The 22,251-nt window shown below is 38.1% G+C and overlaps 1 protein-coding gene across 2 annotated transcripts in view; it reads right to left on the reverse strand.

Annotated features, from left to right (window-relative positions):
- Samtor (S-adenosylmethionine sensor upstream of mTORC1) overlaps positions 1 to 17,015 on the reverse strand; it is a 63,840-nt gene extending 46,825 nt beyond the window's left edge. The window contains 2 exon segments of one of the 2 annotated variants that reach the window (NM_001109221.3): positions 2,737 to 2,878; positions 16,739 to 17,015. In NM_001109221.3, coding sequence (NP_001102691.1) covers positions 2,737 to 2,878; positions 16,739 to 16,892 — 296 coding nt within the window. In that variant the 5' untranslated portion in view covers positions 16,893 to 17,015. 2 annotated transcript variants of the gene reach the window in all.
- Positions 17,016 to 22,251: the final 5,236 nt, after the last annotated feature.

The raw sequence follows: 22,251 nt of genomic DNA on the forward strand, positions 1-22,251 counted from the left end.
AATCCTACAACAGATAGAGGCCTTATATCCAAAATATACAACGAACTCAAGAAGTTAGACTGCAGGGAGACAAATAACCCTATTAAAAAATGGGGTTCAGAGCTAAGCAAACAATTCACAGCTGAGGAATGCCGAATGGCTGAGAAACACCTAAAGAAATGTTCAACATCTTTTTCATAAGGGAAATGCAAATCAAAACAACCCTGAGATTTCACCTCACACCAGTGAGAATGGCTAAGATCAAAAACTCAGGTGACAGCAGATGCTGGTGAGGATGTGGAGAAAGAGGAACACTCCTCCATTGTTGGTGGGATTGCAGACTGGTACAACCATTCTGGAAATCAGTCTGGAGGTTCCTCAGAAAATAGGACTTTGCACTACCTGAGGACCCAGCTATACCTCTCTTGGGCATATACCCAAAAAATGCCCCAACATATAAAAAAGACACGTGCTCTACTATGTTCATCGCAGCCTTATTTATAATAGCCAGAAACTGGAAAGAACCCAGATGCCCTTCAACAGAGGAATGGATAGAGAAAACGTGGTACATCTACACAATGGAATATTACTCAGCTATCAAAAACAATGACTTTATGAAATTCGTAGGCAAATGGTTGGAACTGGAAAATATCATCCTGAGTGAGGTAACCCAATCACAGAAAAACACACATGGTATGGACTCATTGATAAGTGGCTATTAGCCCAAATGCTTGAATTACCCTAGATGCCTAGAACAAAAGAAACTCAAGATGGATGATCAAAATGTGAATGCTTCACTCCTTCTTTAAAAGGGGAACAACAATAACCTTGGCAGGGAATAGAGAGGCAAAGATTAAAACAGACACAGAAGGAACACCCATTCAGAGCCTGCCCCACATGTGGCCCATACATATACAGCCATCTAATTGGACAAGATGGATGAAGCAAAGAAGTGCAGGCCGACAGGAGCCAGATGTAGATCGCTCCTGAGTGACACAGCCAGAATACAGCAAATACAGAGGCGAATGCCAGCAGCAAACCACTGAACTGAGAATAGGACCCCCGTTGAAGGAATCAGAGAAAGAACTGGAAGAGCTTGAAGGGGCTTGAGACCCCATATGTACAACAATGCCAAGCAACCAGAGCTTCCAGGGACGAAGCCACTACCTAAAGACTATACATGGACTGACCCTGGACTCTGACCTCATAGGTAGCAATGAATATCCCAGTAAGAGCACCAGTGGAAGGGGAAGCCCTGGGTCCTGCTAAGACTGAACCCCCAGTGAACTAGATTGTTGAGGGGAGGGCGGCAATGGAGGGAGGATGTGGAGGGGAATACCCATAAAGAAGGGGAGAGGGAGGGATTAGGGGGATGTTTGCCCGGAAACCAGGAAACTGAATAACACTCGAAATGTTTATAAGAAATACTCAAGTTAATAAAAGAAAAAAAAAGAAAAAAAAAGAAAGAAACATTATCTAAATATACTATATAAAATTTTTTAACAAAAAAGAAAGAAACAAAATAATACAAAATAAAGAAATGTAACACTGTTAAACTTATACAAAGGATTAAAACAGCAGAATTCATATTTGTTGTGGTTAAATTGATTAAAATGTTTCAATACAATGAATCACACTGTTCTTAATAAAAATATATGTTTTATGACTTCAAAAAATATCATGAAAGCAAAATTTGAATTGAATGAACTTGATTTGGATGGGTAAAGAGCTGGAAGAGTTGGGATAAGAGAAACTATAATTAGAATAGATTGTATAAAAAAAATACCTCGTTTCAACAAATACATAAATTGTAAAGGGATTAGGTTCAGAGAGATGTTAAGTCCCCTGGCTGTTTGTCCAGAGGACCTGAGTTCAGTTCCACTACCCATGTCAGGACACTCACAACTCCTTCAAACTGTAGCCTCAAGAGACCTAACATCCGCTTCTGGGTTCTTCAGGCCTGAACAGAGATGGTAACCACACACACACTCACACACACACTCTCACACACATACACACACACACACACACACACTCACACACACACTCTCACACACATGCACACACACACACACACACACACACACACACACACACTCTTAAGAAAAGTAAGTATAAAGAGGGGAAATTTGAACGAAAGCCACTGTAAGATTGAAACTACAGTTTCCCAGACAAAACAGTTTTCCTTCTGAAATTCACTTTACAATTCAGTCACCATATAGAAATCTTCTGATTTCACCACACTGACGACATCAGTCGCAATAGTGTTCTACTTTCTGACTTCGACATTATAAAGTGTACTAAGAGAAAATAAATATCCACAGTCAACACAAATGCTGACATACCCCAAAATCACATATCAAAAATTCGGGGTTTTGAAACTAGTAACACATTTTCAAGTTTAATTTATTGAATTTTTTACTTCAATCCAAATGTATTATGTAAAGAAGTTTTTATATTATGGGTGAGTCCGCCATCATTTTATCTTGTGTAAGTTAATACTTAAAGTATTTAAAATCATATTTTATAAAATGTTTAGACAAAATTAAACATGTGAAAAGGTGTTTTCATTAAGAAAGGTAACTGAAATAAACCTAGACCAAATGAGACACAAAGAAGAAGAGGATCTGAAGAGTGACCTACATATCACTTGGAGCCCGTATACTTCCCACTGTGGTATAATAAACTACATGCCATTTTACATTTAAACGTTAGAATACATTGGAAACCAAAAGTACCAGGTTTTAAAACACTCACCTACAACACCATTCAATGCGACCTTCACCCTCGCAAGTTTTTGCCCAGTGATTATCTGCCAAATTTTTCATTGCAACAGCATATTCACAAAGTGTTTCTGCATCTTCACAGTGTTCTCGCCAAATCTTATCAAAGTCTCCCACTGTATACAAAAAGAAGATGAACTAGATTAAATTTATTTAAAATGTGTGAGCTAATTTTAAAAAAATAAAATTTATAAACGAAGTATACAAAAGTCATCAATTAAAACTTAGTAAAGTTTTAAATATTGTTTTACGACTGATGATCTGAACAATCAAAATTGGCTGTTTTAAACAGATTTACATAATTGAACACACACAGAAAGAGAGGGGTAAGTATATGAGCTACCTATTCCTAAAGCAAATCTATGTTGGCAGGGTACAACCATGTCTGGAAATTCAAGCATTCATTTTCACAGTATCTTTGCATTCTACAGTCTTGAAAAGAACACCAGAAGCACCTGTGTTTTCCCTGCCCCACCCATTGTTCACGGATCAATGCATGTTACAAGCGTCTCTAAAATTTCAAGCTTTTGTTAATGCTCTAAATAAAACCTATTAAGCAAGTGGCTAGAGGGGACATGTTTCATTTGGTAAAATGTTTGCTTTGCAAGCAGAAAGACTTGAGGTTCCATTGCCAGAAGCCACAGAAACAACCCTGGTGTAATAGTTAAAGCTTGTAATCTAAGGGATGGGCAGGGAGAGACAGGTGACCTTTCTGGCTTACTGACCATAGCTGGCCAGCCAACATGGTCCAGTTGGCCAGTTCCTGTGTGGCGATATACCTCCATTCCAAAGACAATAAAAATATAAGGTGTATGGTAGCTGAGGAATGACACTTAAAATTGTCTTCTGTGTTTCAACATGCACATATACAAACACACACACAGGTTGCTCTCCAACTATTACTTTTTAGTCTTTAAATCAGTCATCATCACATTTAAGATAAAATTCGAGACATCACTGTGAAGACTGATAATGACTGAAGAATTATTTGGCCAAATGAAGCAGAACAGGGTAAAGAATTAAAATTATCTGAGTACCTTGGTTCACCATCTTTAAACAAAGAAATTGAGTTCTATCATACAATATTTAAATCTAGGTATTTATGTAGTAACAAAATATACATGTACAAGAAATAGACAACTGTGTAGTTAATTATATTTAAAACTCTTGCTCAAAGCAAGATTGTTTCTTTTTTTCTATAACAGAAAATAAATAAAAATAGTTTAAATTTAACAATCAACACATTTATTCAAATTTGAAAAACAGCCAAACAATTTTATTTGCTGGCTATTTAGTTTCACAGATTTGTAAGTACTGAATTGAAAACCCATTTATTACCTCTCCAGCCTGACTATCTCCATAAAAACAAGTAAGGGCACAGACATATTCATATACATTGTTCAGTAAAAAGGATGAAGGTATCAATAAATTATAAACTGAAGACTGATTTTAATACTAAAGTATTATGCCCTTAATAGATTAATATTTTTAAAAGTCACTAATATTTGTGAAGGTACTGGGCTCTTAATTTGTTACACATCAAGTTAGCATTATTTGTCTCCTTAAAAAGCATATGAAATTTTTCTGAATTCTCAACAATTTCTTTTTTAGCAACATCTGTCAGATGTAGTGGTTTAAGACTATAAACAGAGTAAGAGGTCTTCAAGCAGCACTCTGGTTAGCGCTCCTTCTATACTCCTATGAGCACTCATAACATTACTCTTCCTGAATTTACCCATCAAATGTGATACTAAATGATTTAATACGGTATAGTGCAGTTTTAAAAATGGTTTATTATTTGAGTTCTACATCTTAAACTTTAAAAGACTCTTTGAAGTTGTTTCACTACCCTATATAACACAACATTATACAGAAACACTTCAATGAATCACGTGTGTTTGCAAATGTGAGTCATTTGAATAACAATTCATTATCAAATGTATTTCAAAGAACTTGTATGTGCTGAAAATAGATTTAATTCTTGCAAGACTTGATTTACATTCTACATGGTAAATAAAATTTAAAGATTTGGATACTTGTACTCTATTTGGAAGAGTCCTAAACTATAGCAGTAAGGGAATGGGGGGAGAGAGGAGAGAGGAGAGTGGAGAAGGGAGGGAAGGGGAGGAGAGGAACAACAATCAACAAAGCAGGAGAAAAAGCTAACCGCAGTATAGGGGTGTTCTGGAGACACTGCTGGTGAGGTCACCACATCCACAATGCTACTACATCTAAAGGGCATCTAAAGGGCAGGAAGCTTGAGCACTAACAAACTATCCTGTTCCCAGTTAACTGGGAAATGAGAATGCATTGAATTCTGATATGCACTTACTGTAGAGGGACATAACCACTGAGGGTGACAACAGTTCTGGAGAAAGGTAACAGAAAAATAGCACACACTCAAAGCACAACTCTTGTCACGGATGGTGACTCTGAGCTAAGTTTGTCCATTACACCTGAGAACTAAGGGTTGTGATATGAGACACTACTGCCCTCTATTAAAGCGTCTTAGTGTCCTTACCATGTCATTTTAGACTCTGAAACTTGATTTACTCTATAATTAACTACTACCTAGAAGATGCAAAGGCGATTGTAACTACAGAGAAACCTATTTCCCTATAGCTTTTTAGAAGGCCTCTGTATTCCCCATATTAAACAAAATTAACTTTAAGTAGTGCTTTTCATGTAGTTTTGAAGTTTATTATCGGCTTATCTGAAATGTGAAATGTCATTCTCAGGCTCATTAAAATGTTTTTGTCTCTTTGCTCACTGCAGGTGGAGGAGAAGTCCCAGCTATTAATTCTTTGGTAGTTGTTCACAGGCTTTTTAAGAAAATCTTTATACTTAAGGAAATAATCTGAGTAAAACCAAGAAATTATAAGAAGTTTCTTATAGGTGAGGAAAATGAATCTGCATTTTTACATGTTGGGATCATCTCTTTATAAATTATATTCTTCTCAGTTATTATCTTTATTCTCATTCTTAAAGGTTATAAATATAAAGCAAAAATCTGAAATTGAATGAGTATAACTGTATGACTAATTTATGACAAAACTATATCAATCTTACTATGGTAAGGAATATGTAAGGACTCATAAAACTCAATACCAAAATTATACCAGTCTTTTTAAAAAGTGGGTAAAGGAAATAAAGTCACATTGTTTTCCTAACCAGACATATAAAAGGATTACCAGGCAAATGCAAAGATGGTCATCATCACTAGAAATTAAGCAAATGCTAATTAAAACTACATGTGATGGCTAGCATTAAAAAAGAAGAAACTACATGTGGGGACAAGGGAGTCTATATTCTATGTGCTGAGAGTATAGTTCAGCCATATAGAGGTTCCTCAAAACATCCCAAAGTTTCTACCCCTTCCTTTCTCCTCTCTGTATATATGAGAAACAAACCCCATACGTAAAAGAGATTTTCCATTCTCATGTTCACTGTGGTATTAAATCGCGAGATACAGAAAAAAACCTGTGTTTATCAATGGGTAACAAACTAAAGAATTATATAACGAAGCATCATTCTACCTAAAAAAGGAAATCCTGGCACTAGGTCATTACCCTCCATGAGATATACAATCGCAGAAAGGCATACATCACAGATCACTTATATGTGGAACCTGAAGCAGATAGCTTAAAGATATACAGAGTAGTGTGTGCTCGTCAGAGGTTTAAGGAGGAAAAGATGAGGACACAGACATTGGTCAAAGAATAAAACTACGTTACGAAAGAATAAGCTTTAGAGATCTAATATACAATAAGGTAAATAATTAAAATGTACACATTAGTAAAGTAGTAAATTTTTATGGTCATATACAACCAAATTACTATCTTGTGATGGATGGTAGATTGACTAAGGAATCATTATATAAGGTACATTTTTATCAAAATAGCAATCAATTTCTTACCATGACCTCTTTTTAAATTATTTTATATATAATAAGTATATCTGTGATACACACACACACACACACACACACACACACACACACGTGCACTATTCAATCCACTTAGTGTTGCTCATATGTATGCATTTAGTGCTGACAAGTTGGGATTATATAACATATCATGGGGTTATTTCCCAGATGATAACTCTTGGCAGCTTAGCCTGTAATCGATGATATATTACTGATTTTTAAATGATCATATATTATTCTAAGTATATAAAACTCCAAAAGATAACTATAACAACAGATCCTAAATGGAGCAACGAGTAGAGAGAGAAGGAAGAAAAGGGAATTCTGGGAGTGATGGAAATATTTTTGTATTTGATGGCAATGATTTCACAAATGCGTACAACTTTTAACATTCATGGAGTTCTTCTGCACATTAAATGGAAGGAGTCAACTGTGTATAAACTACATGAGTTTCAAACTGATGTACAATGACCATTACAAATGCTACAAAATTAAAATAGTATCATGAATTAGTCTACGGATTAAAAATATAGTTCCTTAGCTTCAAGGCCAAATTCTCAAAAAGAAATCCGCCAGAGACCTAATACTTATGTCAGTCTTCAACTTTTAGGAATTCAGAGTGATCCTGATATGACAGGCATACTACCAAATACGGCCACAGGTGCATTATCTCTAGAAGATCAGATTTCAAATGACTTTTAAATGCTATTGCTTCAAACATGAAGAAATAAAACTGATGACTGAATGGGGAAAAGTTAGGTTCTAATCACCATATCACACTTCATCATTTGCTGTTTTGAGTTGATAAGCATTCATGAATAGGAACAAAGAGCTGAGCCAGCCAGACTACAAGGACTGTACTGACCACAGACAGATGGGCTTTTGTCAGTCAGATGCTGTCATGTAGTCTCTGCAACTGCATTATCCCTTAGGTTTTTGGTAGTCGTTCTCATCTCTGTTGGCCAATTCTCAATGCACATTTCATTTAATGGATCTAGATTGTGAACCCTAACACTTTACAAATAAATCCACTGTATATTCACGGCTCAAAACCACGAGCCTATATATAATAGCAAGGATGTAGAGTCAAACTCCTCTGAAACAATATAAAACATCGTGAAACTTGGGGCAAAGTGGAGTCCAATTAAATTTAAAGAGCAAAATGATACATGAATTAACCCTGATAGCTACAAGTACAATTTTACTCAGTATATCTTTATGAAGCAGCCTTTTGTAAGAAGCATTTATGATTAAGAAACTTTATTCAAAAAAAAGAGAGAGAGAAAGAAAGAAAGAAAGAAAGAGAGAGAGAGAGAGAAAGAAAGAAAGAAAGAAAGAAAGAAAGAAAGAAAGAAAGAAAGAAAGGAAGGAAGGAAGGAAGGAAGAAACTTCATTCAAGGTGCTGGAGAGATGGCTCAGTGGTTAAGAGCACTGACTGCACTTCCAGAGGTCCTGAGTTCAATTCCCAGCAACCACATTGTGGCTCACAACCATCTGTAATGGGATCTGATGCCCTCTTCTGGTGTGTCTGAACACAGAGACAGTGTGCTCATGTACCTAAAATAAAGAAATAAATCTTTTTAGAGAGAGAGAGAGAGAGAGAGAGAGAGAGAGAGAGAGAGAGAAAGACTTCATCCAAACTACAAAAGTCTGACTATTTTCTGTAAGGAAGACAGTGTAAGAAATCAAGACCTTGTTACTTGTTTCTTCTTTGTGAAAAATAATTTTTGTACATGTATATGTACAAAGATCACTTGGTTGGTGTAATATCAAACTTGAAAATAAAAAGACTTATGAAAATCTTTCCAAAAGTTAATTTATATAAGTAGGAAACTGCTACATAAGTGGGAACCAGCGGTGCTCAGACACATCTTTACAGGTATGAGAGTAACAATTTATTCTAAACAACCCCTGTGATGGACATGAATAAAGCTGCATTTGAGGTACCAGAAGGCAGTATACCGGTGTTTCTCACAAATTACATTTTTAATTACCATAAACTTGGCCTCCAAAATTTAACAGAATGATAAAGGGCCATAAAATTTCTATCTGTGAACTCAGGGTATACAAATATAAGTGAATATATAAACAACTACCATACTTCAATATAAACATAGATATTATTATACCCATTAAAATATTCCTGATTTTTGTAGGCTAAAAACATTTTTAAAAAATTGGAATAATGACATAAAGGAATCAACGTGTAAGCAGGGCAGAGTACCAAGAGGAAGAACAGAAGTTACTACATACAATAAAGCAAACGTATTGTTCAAATGTATTTCAGTGTAACTTGTCAACTGTCACCGTACCTGTGTCTCCAGTATTTGTAATTTTAAGTACATAAAAAGGGGAATGTTCAGAATAGCTTGGATCACTAAGCGGAGATAAAGTCATCAATCTACTCAACAAGAGAGCATGTCTACTAGCTGCTCCTATATATGGATCTTCAATCTATGTGAGGAACGATGTTAGACAAAAGGTAGAAGTCTACTGAAAGAACTAAGCTAAGTGGGAACGAGATGAGAAATCCTCATGCCAACTGTGGTGTGCACAAACACAGGCACTTATTTATATGGAATCTGTGCTAAACATTCTAAGAAGCTAGCCTAAATGACTACTGTAGAATTTAAAGAGATTTCTAATATTAAACCAAAGTATTTCAAGATGAGGTGAGGCAGATTGCTTGATTTATCTATTTAGGAACCATTATAGTAATAATAATAATGATAATAATAACCATTATTATTATCATTATTATTATTATTACTACTATCTCTATAGTTATGTTATATAGCCAGGCTGACTTCTAACTCTTCAACTTCAAGCTTCAAACTGTTAAGTGCTGGGACTAGAGACATGTTCCACCGCGTTTGGCTAATAGCTAGAATTTTCAATGTCAAGAAAACAATACATGGTTAAACTTCCTGGGCATCAGTACTCCTAGTTTCAAGATGAATATTTTAGTAGTGATACAGGAATGGGAATGGAATAGGGCAAAGGATAATACCGAGGAGCAAACCAATTCTTTTTTTTTTATCTTATTTTTCTTGCATATTTCATGTATTTACATTTCAAATGTTCTCTCTTTTTTCCCCTCTCCCATACTCCCTTTCCATTCCCCCTGCTTCTCTGAGTAGTATGCTCCCACTTCTACCCACCCACTCCAACCTCAATGCCCTAGCCCTGGCATTCCCCTACACTGTGGAAATGCACCTTCACGGGACCAAGAGCTTTTCCTCCTGTTGATGCTGGACAATGCCATCCTCTGCTACATATGTGGCTGCAGTCTGGGTCCCTCCATGTGTACTCATTGGTTGGGTACCTTCAGCTCCTTCAGTCTTTTTTCTTACTCTGGAAATCAGCCTGACAGTTCCTCAGAAAATTGGACATTGAACTACCTGAGGACCCAGCTATACCTCTCTTGGGCATATACCCAAAAGATGCCCCAACACATAAAAAAGACACGTGCTCCACTATGTTCATAGCAGCCTTATTTATAATAGCCAGAAGCTGGAAAGAACCCAGATGCCCTTCAACAGAGGAATGGATACAGAAAATGTGGTACATCTATACAATGGAATATTACTCAGCTATCAAAAACAATGACTTTATGAAATTCATAGGCAAATGGATAGAACTAGAAAATATTCTGAGTGAAGTAACCCAGGCACAAAAGAACATACACAGTATGCACTCACTGATAAGTGGATGTTAGCTCAAAAGCTTAAAATACCTAAGAAAAAATTCACAGATCATATGAAGTCCAAGAATCAGGAAGACCAAAGTGTGGATGCTTCATTCCTTCTTAGAAGGGAGAACAAAATACTCATGGAAGGAAATACAGGGACAAAGAGTAGAGCAGGGACTGAAGAAAAAGAAATCCAGAAACTGCCCCACCTGGGCATCCATCCCATATGCAGCCACCAAACCCAGTCACTATTGGAGATGCCAAGAAGTGCTTGCTGACAGAAGCAAACAGATTTTTAATGCTGTCTTTCAGGCAGGCCAGCTACAAATACCACCTTTGATATTCATGTAACTTGAGGATGGTTAGGACCCTGCTAATTTTAGAAATTGGAAAGAACTAATAAAAATGGGAGCTCCAGAGGTTTTTCACCATAAAACAGAAACTTCTTAATGTCACTGTCAATGATTAAAGTCTTAAATGTGAGATTGTTCTTTGAACAGCACAGTATGATTTTAGGTTAATTTGTTATATGTGACAAACATATCTTATTATATCTATGTTATATAACATATCTATGACAGAAAGGGCATTTCCAAGCACTGAATTGTTCTAAATTAATATAAATGCTCTAAGAGATGGATGTGACAGGGGCTGTGTGAAACATTTGCCTGTATTATTTAGAAATTAATATAGGTGCTTACTTTAACTACAGAAATACCAAGAAACAACCAAACGAATTCTAAAAAGTAAGGAAAAAAGAAATTAATATCTGAAATTAAATTATGCATTAAATCTATTAAAGGGGCATTTAAAGACTACTGGTATGGATATTGTCCTTAAAAATAAATAACTCTTTACATAGCAGTGTAGCAAAAGTACTGAGTGTAAAAAAATCCCTAGTCTACTTAGCTTTCTCAACTGACCTGTCCCTCCTTCATACTAGGGTTTTATCCTAGAAGTGAAGCATTGTATAGGTACACAAGAATGAGTTTAAAACACAATCAGAGCTCCAGACATGGGTTCATTCTTTTACATCAAACTGTCTAGTTTATAACAAAATAGCCTTGGTTCAGTGTCCCACCCCACAAAGGGGTAAAACAGTTGCCTGCATCAGAAGCAGACAAGAAACAGTTAAACATGTTCTCATATCCAACTTACAGAATTGCTTTCTGGGGGGCCTAAGAATTGGCATTTTAAAGTTAACATAATAGTGATGCTCACTAATGCATAAGAAACCTGACATTAGGGCTGGAGAGAAGGCTCAGCAGTTAAGGACACTGACTGTTCTTCCAGAGGTCTGGCGTTCAATTCCCTGCAACCACATGGTGTCTGATACAGGCAATCTGATGCCCTCTTCTGGTGTGTCTGAAGACAGCTACAGTGTACTCACATACATAAAATAAATAAGTAATTATTTAAAGAATAAGAAAACATCATATTAGATAGAGGAAGCCACAAACAGGATATACACAAAACACTGCACTTAGTCCAATGTTGAGAATCAAAGCCAATCATAATTTCTTAAAGAAAGTAATAATCATGATTGGCTCTTTTCTTGAAGACTTTACGTTATCACTTTGAGTACTTAAATAGTAGGTATAGTTGTGCAGTGCTACAACCTAGCCCTGAGGAAACTCTGCTCCCTGTGTTCTGGAACAGCTCCACTCTTTCCTCTCACCCTTACCTACTCCTGGCTTCAAGCACCACTGAGCACATCAGGCACTCCTCCACTTGGCAGTGCATTTGTTTGTTTATGTACTGCCCTCCATATAGAAGGCTTCCAGGCTTCCACTTCCAAAGAATACATCCATTCTCAAGCACTGTCCCCATCCTTACTCTAAGCCAATCTGCCTGTCTGCCCTGTTCTCACAGCACTCTGACTCAACCATATATAATACATTTCTAAACTGGAGGCTTAATAGCTGCCTACACTTTCCCAGTCACAAACTCCTTACATTATTGCTGTCTTTTCCTCTTTCCTTTATGAAAACTTCTTAGTCTACCCTTCAAAATATTCTTAGATTTTTTTTCTCACAATCATGACAGTTTCTTATGTCTTTATCAACTTTAAATCAGACGACCATCCAGAGCCACCTACCCCGCCTCCTCTAGATTACTTCCTACTGTGCTTCCACTTCAGCACCGACTTTTTTGTCTACTGCACACTTCATGGAATGCTGTGTTTTGAAGTGTCATAGAAATATCCTACAGAGTTCCAAAGATGTCACTTAAAATGGACCCAAGGCTGAGACCACAGCATTTGGGTTTTTGCTTGGTTTTTTGCTTTAGCTTGTTAAATAACCAAAGGACTTATATTTATGCTTTTGTATTAATTTTTTAAACTATAACCCCCTTCCTTGCAGAGATACATCAGACACACAATGACAAAATCAAATAGGTAATATACACTGCACACCTACTGTGTGCTCTTCACTTAATCAACAGCATCAGTGTTCCTGTTAGTGATGATCATTATATAGTGTTACAGATATTAAATGAATTATCCTTTCACTTCCCCTCTGCAAAACATGTCTAGGGCTAAGTTAACCAGACTTTTGATGGAGAATCTGCATATTTTAGTGAACAAGCAAAGATTCTCATATGCCTGTGTGCATACATACACACTTTTCTGATTCTGTATCATAATGAGTAGTAACTAGGAGGAAAGCATAAAAATGAAAACTGTGAAAACTCACTTGAAAATAAAGTAGACAAAAAGAAGTGGTTCAAACTGTATTTTGGGTCATAGACTTGGTCAATTTATTAAAACAGCTATGGAGAGAATACTGAAAGAAAAGGAAAGTTAAAACAATCCATGATCCTAATTTTTAAAACAATTCAAATATTGTACTTCATGCAAAACATCAGTATTATAATTCTATTAATTTTAAGGCTGTTTTGGTTTTAGTTTTAAATTATCTCTAATTTAAAGTTACCATTTCCCCCACAATTTTCTCATCTCAATAGTTGGCCACAAAAGATGTGAGAACTGGAGAAACATCTCCATCAATGTGTTCAGATTCCAAACATCATATACAAGAGCAACTACAATCTTACCAATCTCAAGACAGCCTGTCTACCCTAATTAGTGAGCTCTAGGTTCAGAAAGAGACCCCTGACTCAAAAAACAAAATGGGTAAAACTGATGTTGACTTCTTGCCAACACAGGTACATGCACAGTCAGAAACACACACACACACACACACACACACACACACACACACACACACACACACACTCTCACACACACACACACCCCAAAACTACAGAGAAAACAAAAACAAAACTGAAAATCTACATGGCTCCTGTTTAGTTCTTAGTCAGATACACCGATCAAGTAAACCTGACTAATCAACAAAGTTCTTGCTTAGAAAACAAAATTAAACTAGGTATTTCTTATAAATAAACTGTCTATACACCTTCCAATCAAGTTAAAATAATTTAAGTTGCTGGAGAAGTCAAATTCCAAAATTCTATATAGCATATTTGTGTAAGCATATTTTCCTGCATATAAACTCAATCTGTAAATTTCTTACCCACAAATGGCTGGACATCAAAATATCCCCTCATTACCAATTCTAGGAACTGTCCTCACATTTTCTTTTAGTAACTTAGATATATAGTACCATCTCAAACACTGACCATTACACTTTGAGTGGTGACAGAAGGCAGGCAGTCAGACGGAGCAGGGTGAAAAAGTGGTCACAAGTGCCCTAGATATGCTTACTCACCTTCGTAGCGCAGTAGTTCCCTCTTCCTACCCACGCTGCCCATCACTGTCAACACTTACCAGCTGGACAGATTAGAGCAATGGAGGAAAAACCCATCATAGCAGAAAGGTCCTGTTTTCACTTTTCTTTCTGTGGCATTTCCAATCCACAATCAGAAACATAGACAAGGTAAACTCTATTCTACCCTATATTCTTTATCCTTACTTGTGTTCTTACTCTTCGGGAATTGCTGTTTCCCTTTTCATTCTACCCCAGTCTATTTTTCATTACCAGAATATCCCTGAAAAAATACTAAACTTCCATTCCTACTTCCATTGTTCCATTTCCATAGACAGCCCAGACCCATCAACTTAGATCCTTTTTCCTTGCTCAACTTTCAGTGTTACTTCCTGATCTTCGTTTCTTCTGTAGTCTAACATTATGTTACCAATACTAGGATGAGAGATGAGACGGACAGTCCATTTCCCATAAAATAATGATAAACTGCCTCAGTTTCACCAAGTTACTTTGATCTTTTTAGGACTGAGTTTACTAAACTATAAAACTGAAATTATGAAATTTGGGATATACACTAAATAAATCTCCCTAGTATGCGTCCTGTCCTTTATGGAGATGCAGAGACTATAGACCTGAGATAAAAATATAGACAATTTAAGATCAGCCATGTTTGAGAATCATTAATGAAAATTATGGTTTCCTATAGTCTGACATTCCAAGATTTTACATTGAGAAATTTTACTGTATTCCCTGGTAAGAAAACTGTTATGAGCTTATAGAATACATTTATGACTGGAGACCATCAGTACAATACTATGCCCGGAAAGTAAAACACCTAAGTCATTGATGGAATTCAGGGCATTAAAATGTCAAAAGATTTGCTTCATGCAAATGCTTAGACTGCCAGGACATCTCAGATCATTTGTTTCTGAACTCCATACATTGCTTCCCATTCTGGGTATTTCAAAGGATCAATCCTCATTGTGAACCAAGTGTCCTCCTAGCTAGAATTTAGGCTTAAAGACATGTTTAAACATGTGAGACTAAGCACGCATAAACAGCAGCTTAAAGAGATAATGACACATTAGCAGTGTGTTAAGTGGAGCCTATTCGTTTATGAATAAATGAATAATGAATAACAATGAAATTATTACAAAAAGGTTAAGAATAGAATCCGAATTATACACTAGCCATTCTCTTTTAAAAGATGTGCCATAAATTTGTACAAAATGACATGATAAATTGAAGAAAATTGGGTCCACTTATTTCCTCATTTCTTCAAACAACATAAAAACCAATAGAGAATGCCATTATGTAAGTGCATTTTGTGACTATCAAGAATGATGCAACTGTTGCTATGGTAACCACTCATTTTATTGAATTGCGGTTGGGAATTAAAGTATTTTCAATAAAAAAAATTCAATACCTTAATATGCTTGCCAAGGCTTTTCTACTGGTACCTATCAAACAATAGCTATTAGCCATCTTTGGGGATATCAAATGGTCTCTATTAAAAGCCAGCTAAGTTGTCAAGGAAAGAAACTTTGAATGGTGTTAAAAATAAAACACATCAACGACACTCAAAGGAAGATAGACTTGACTGAACTTTCAGAGTAATTGAAAAGTGTACGTAACTGAAAAGTGACATGATCTCACAAGTCTTTGTTCCTTCACTGTCATAATTTTTCTTTTAATCTAAATTATTAACTAGTTAAAAGACTGACATTAGAACCCTGCTGAGTTTTCATTTTGCAACTAAGCTAAAGAAAAATCCACTGAAAGTAGCCCATTTTAACACTCAGCAGAATTTTTTTCCCCTGAACATATGAAGAAAAATGCAAAGTATCACCTTCCAAGTCTTATAAAGTTGCTTTGTTTGTAAGCCCTTCTTCACAAAATGCCAGGATAACTCATAAAATTCAACTATAGACATTGTTCCGGCAAATGCGCAAGACAGAAAAGCTGCCTCCATGAAGGAGGGGGCTGTACCTATGGCCAGCTTCAATGGCATCCGTGTCTTTCAGAGTCACTGTGGTTAGAGATAATTCAAAACTGTACAGTATTTTAAGAACCTGTCCCCGATCTCTTCCTGGACTACCTCCATAAACTTGAAGATGGAGCTGCGGTGGAGGGAAGCTACCTGCCACCCTTTCTTCCCCGTAAAACACGGTGAAGCACCTTGAGATCTTCTGCTGGGCCTGCTGACTTCGCAGCCCTGGACGCCCAGGCAGGGGAGGCCTCAGCACGGCCTTGCCAGGGAGCGAAGAGGAAGAGGGGCTGTTGCCAAGCCGGCTGAACAACAGGCTGGTCCAGCGCAGAAGAGTGAGGGGCAGCTTCGCTCCTGCCAGTCTCTCTCCTTCGTGGATTTTTTCCCCTGTCTTCGGGTCTTACCTGAAAGCCCCTCCCTCCCTCTGAGTGTGTGCTCGATGACAGTGGTCTCAGCCCACCGCTGGGGACAGGGCCTAGGCGGGTGGCGACTGCCCATTAGGGCTCCGGGAGCCGATAGCCCGTGGCCGGCTGGTCGCGGCCTGGGCAGACGTGCCGCCCCCGTGTATGTCAATGGTGGCCTGTGAGGCTAGAAAGAGCTGACCCAGCCGGGGGACCCGCCTCCCCTCCCCCGCTGCCTGTTTACCTTCGCGGTATTTCTTGCGGAGCCGCCGGTGGACGCTCTTCACCACCCCGGACAGCTTCTCCTGCTCCAGCTTCCGCTCCTGCTCCCGGGGCTGCGCGGCGTTCGGGGGCCGCTGTCCGCGCGCTGCGCCTCGGCCACCCGGCCCCGGCTCCATAGCGCTGCCGCCGCTGCCGCCGCCCCTCGGGCCCCGCGGTCTCTCCCCGGACGGAGGAGGTGGGGAAGGAGGAGGCAGCAGCAGAGGCAGCAGCCGGAGGAGGCCGAGGAGCCACAGCTAAGGCCTCGGGGGCGGTGTCTTCTCAAGAGCGCAAGGTGATTGGTGAACTTCGGAGGGCTGGGTGGAAATGGAAAGGGACAACGACCAATGGGCAAAGGGCAGCGGCGGAGCGCCGGGTTGTTTGGGAAGGAGCAGCTGAAGGAGGCGGAGAAAGCACTGGGCTCCTTGCCAGGCCACGCCCCGGATGCTGTGCGGAGGAGCCCGGGCTGCCTAGGGGAGGAGGCCTATGGTGTGGGGTGCGCTTGCGCCCCAGAGTTTTTTTGCCTAGTTGAGCTTCATTGTACGGTCCAGCTTTGGCACGTCTCCCAACTTCCCAAGCCGCTGTGAGTTTTGGTATGATGCCGCCAGAAGACGCAATCTACCTGAGTTCCCGCTGCACCCTGTTGCACCTATGAAAATTCCCTTCTACTAGATACCCTTTGAAAACTTGACTGCTGCGCTGGGTTTTACTTTTCAAGGAGTCCAAACTTGCAAGCCTTCTTTGGGGTCAAGGAGAGGTCAAACTACCAAATCCAGATGTAATTCTCTTAGCTAACCGTGGTTAATGCCTGGCATACTGCTGCTGGACTAAAGACAACGAATTGGGGGAAAGAAAGATCCTAAAAAATAATAGGAGATGTGGGACAATCAAGTTATAAACACAGAAAGGCCATGTTGTCTTCCCGTAAAACTTCTGTATTCACCATAACAATGGGTTACTGGAAAACCTACACTGATTGTAGATCATCTCAGAACCCACAAAAAAGTCTGCTCAGGTGGCCTCTCATTGTTTTAGACAGTACACTGGTGGATGCAGAATTTAGTAAATGCCTCTCCTTTTCTACCTCCTTTCATATGTGCACAAAACTATTAAGGGGATGTGATTGCTGACTTCTTTAAGAAAAGTGGAAGCCCGTTCTCCAAAAAGAGACTGCTTCCGCTCTGTGCTGGTACCTAGGCTGCTGGAAATGCAGCAGGCAGAGCAGGTAATGAATTGTAGCTGATTGTGCACTACCTCCACTTTACAGCTGTTGGTTACATTACATAGTATAGACATTGTTGCATTTAAACTTTCAAACTTTGTAATATTAGTAACATTCTCTTTATGCTACTGTGAGGTCCAATGGAAACTCTGTTTCCCCAAATTCTGTTGGTTAGACAAAAAGACACAATCCTCAGGAACTGGTGAAGCTGATTCCCTTCTGCAAAACGAAACCATTTCTTTTACCCTCTGCAGATGTAAAATTGTTATCTGTGGTGTATCCCAAAGTGCATGTTGGCCTCCAGGCTTCATCAGCATCACAAATACCTGTTACACATTTTAGTGTCCATGGCTCTTCTCTGCTGTTCTCACCCCACCACCAAACTTTCTCCAGCTCAGGAGCTCAGCTCCTTATAACCCTGGTAGTTCATCAATGCTCTTGGTCTTCTCTTTTGCCTTCTCTTGGTTTTCCTTTCACCTCCTGCCCCACTTCTCTTACTCTCTACTCTGCTCCTGCTTCTCTCTTGGTCAGGTATAGTTTGCTGTTAATTCTTAATCTACTACTTTGTCTCTGCTCTGGATTCTTACAGAAGCCTCTGCCTGTTCTCTCCTTCATATCTACAATACAAACCTTCCTCTCAACCATGGAGTGGAGTGGTCATGAAGTGTTTATACAGTAACGATTTCATGTTACTTCCTAGGTTAAGATGATCCTGACCAACAAAGCATTATACATACTTTCCAGATCACAGGAGCAGAAATATTATATTGATGAAGTGGCTCAAACACAGACAGAAATAAACAAACTTCAGAAGAACAATTGCAATCATGAAGTGAAATTATGAGAAATAGCAAGGAACCAGGGAGGGGGAGTATTGTAGCCTCACATGGGGAAATTTAATTTAGGAAGAAAAGAGAACTTGGATTCTTTAGCTTTTCTTCTTTTTCCACATATTAAAAGCAAATTAAATTGAAAATATTTGAAAGCTACATGGCAATTTATAGTAAAGTTAGGTATATATGTGAGTTGTACTAATTAGGATTTATTTGTTTAATATGAATTTTTCCACTTCCACCTAGGAAAGTAAGTCTAATAGTGCACTTATTTATTTATTTGTTTGTCTGTTTATTTTTACTTATGAGTTTGTGTTTGTGTAAATGGGGGCAGAAGAATACATTGGGTTACTAGAGCTAAAGTTATGTATATGTAGTTGTGAGTCACAGTAGAAGTTGGGAATTCAATTTGGATTCTCTGTAAGAACAGCAAATACTGTTAACTGCTGAACTATCTCTTCAGTCCAGTGTTTGATTGTTTCTTTGTTTTGCCTTTTCAAACTTTGTTTCACACTAGTAGTAGATGAATTTTTTTTTGAGATAAATATTTTTATTATGATTTTGCAACCACAATTTGAGAGAACATAGCATTATTATATAACACTCCAGTGGACTGACCAAGTTTTACAAGACAGGTTTGGTTTGAGTGCACAGCACCACAGAATAGTTTTAATGGTCTCTGATTTAGACATATACAACTGTGATAGGGCAATTTTTAAGACCTTTGAAAACAGTGGTTCTTAACCTTCCTAATGCTGGGACCTAGTAACATAGTTTCTAGTGTTGTGGTGGCTTCTAACCATAAAACCATTTTCATTGCTTCTTCATAACTGTAATTTTGCTACTGTTATGAATTATAATGTAAATATCTGTGTCTTAGGTGACCCCTGTAAATATGTTATTAGGTCACAAAGAGTCACAACTTGCAACAAACACTATGTTAAAAGGTTAAAAACATTGAAGGAAATTTGAGCAAAAAGGATTAAACAAAACTACCAGTTTTACCAGTGAGATGAAACAACATTTTTTCCTTTGTGTCTATGGATTAATTTCAAATGGTTTGTTACTAAAATGGATAGTTGGTAATCTATTTTATGAATAGCCTACTATTTTATTAGTTAACCCCTAGTCACTTCACATTTATGTTGTCTCCACTTTTCTCCATTACAAATCATACTACATGTGTTTGGTTTTTAATTTGTGTGTGTGTGTGTGTGTGTGTGTGTGTGTGTGTGTGTGTGTGTGTTTTAAACAAACCCCATTAAAGTCAAATTTCTAATTCAAAAGTTCATACCTATCAAGCATCTTGATACCTGTTGTCATTTTGATACCTTTTACACATGGGTTAGGAGTTTATGTCACTTCTGGCAATGAAGGTGGATATTATTTTCCTGCACCCTTCCCAGATAAAAAGACTACTACTTGCTGATTATTCATAGTAGTCTTTTTAAACTCCCTATTTTAAAACTATAAGGAGACTTCTTGCTATTTCTTAAGTAATTATTCTGTTTGTCATAAAATTAACTTAACATTAATATAAGAGGAACATAGTTATAGTAAGCAATCATTTTTCAAGAAATTTGAAAAAAATTGTAATTTGTTTTTTGACTTCTGACTTTCTTAAAAAGAAGCTCAAGAACTGGAGGTTGAATAGTTACATTTTACTTAAAATTTGCATGAGTTTATATTGAGCCTTGACTTATATATCCTGGAAAAGACCAAAAGTGAGCGTTCTTAATAAGACATGGCAAATGGCATAGATCACACTATGAAGGAAGTTTATAACTACCGTTCTCCAGGCTAATTGGGTAACACTGGGTCAGGCTGTACATCTGCCATGGTAGAAAAGGAAGAGTAACAGGTTTTCCATCTAATTAAAATAATGGATGAAGAAAAGCATTTGCTGTACCATATAGGTTTAGTGTCTTAGTGAACAAGCATATCCTGTTACATAGGCACATGGAAGGGATGAGTCTGGGAGGTAAGTGTGTCTCTAATGCCCTTAGGGAAATGGTAAATACTGTGACCTTCAGGACAGCCCTTAGGGCTGTGGGAAAGAACTCTAAAAGCATTAGTTCAAAAATATATAAATAAGGTTTCTCAACTGTGCAAAAATATAAGGATACATATGAATTATATGAGGGGCATCACAGACCTAAAAGAAGAAAGGGAGCTGCAGAAAGATATGAGTTAGCTTGTCAGAAAGATATTAGAGAAGGAGATAAAGAGATTTTCGGAGTGGTGATGGCAGGGCAAGATTCCACCCAGCTAAGTTCATTGTTTGTGCTTACAAAGGCAGACAGATCTCTGAATACTTTTTGCCAGGTTAAAAAAAAAATGTGTACCTGTTGTCTTCTAAGAATCAAGAGGCTAAGCTCATAAAATGCTAATTCATAGGATAATCAACAGGGAACCTGGAGTAAATGATTGAAATGACTAGTAAATAGAAGACTGGGCTTTTGGTCTGCATGAGATGAACTAGCAGAGAGTAATAGTAGTTTGCTTTTGTTTTTCAGAATTTTTTCTAGCAGGTATCCAGAGAGAACTGCTTGGAAAGCAAACTCAGATATTTTAGAATATTTTCTAACAGGGTTTCTGATTCTGGTTGGAAAATTTATGGAAGCTGAACCAACTCTTTTACAATTTTTTTCTAGCAGTCACCTAGAAGAGAACTGCTTGAAGAATGAACACAGCTCTTTTAGAATTTTTTTTCTAGGAAATCCAAGAATTTTTAACAGCAGCTTTTTTGATTTTGGTCAAAAAACCCATGAGCTATCCAGAGAACTCTTTTTTTTTTTTTTTTTTTTCTAGCAAGAGAGAGCTGTCTTGAGCAGAATGCTATCACAAGCAGACTACGGAGCTAAGAGCTATCTACAGAGAGCTGTCTAGGAAGCCATCTTAAACAGACTACATGTTCCAGAAGCTCATAGATAGGACAGCTGTTGGAGTGGGCCAACGCAAAGCCCTGGATCTGGGTCCAGTGGTAGCTGAGTTGATCAGCCTGCCAGCTCTCCTGTACCTGCACCACAAGGGTGAGCTCTCTAACACCACCCCAGCTAGCTCACCCAGTGCTTCAGTTGGCAGGGAGCAGGGCATTCCTGCTTTCATGCCACCAGAGCCAGCTCCACTGTGCTGCCTAATAAAGGGGAGGGTCCCCTCTCCCAAGTGCTGTAGCCTTCCAAGGGCTGCACCAGCACTCCCACCCTCACACCCTTGGCACTGGCTCACTTGTGCCTCAGGACCAGCTCCACTGTGTTGCCCAGGTGAGGTACAGGGCTGCTCACCAGAGTGGGAAATAGGAAATATTTAAATGACCTAAAACATTTATATTCTATATTTTATTCATTCTGATGGTACTGTCCACTTCATTTTGGTCTTCTTTATTGACAGATTTTAAAAATACATTTTAATATTATATAAGAAAAATCCTTTTTTTAAATTTGT

Source organism: Rattus norvegicus, chromosome 4, assembly GCF_021556685.1.
Source record: "Rattus norvegicus strain SHRSP/BbbUtx chromosome 4, alternate assembly SHRSP_T2T, whole genome shotgun sequence".
NCBI lineage: Eukaryota > Metazoa > Chordata > Mammalia > Rodentia > Muridae > Rattus > Rattus norvegicus.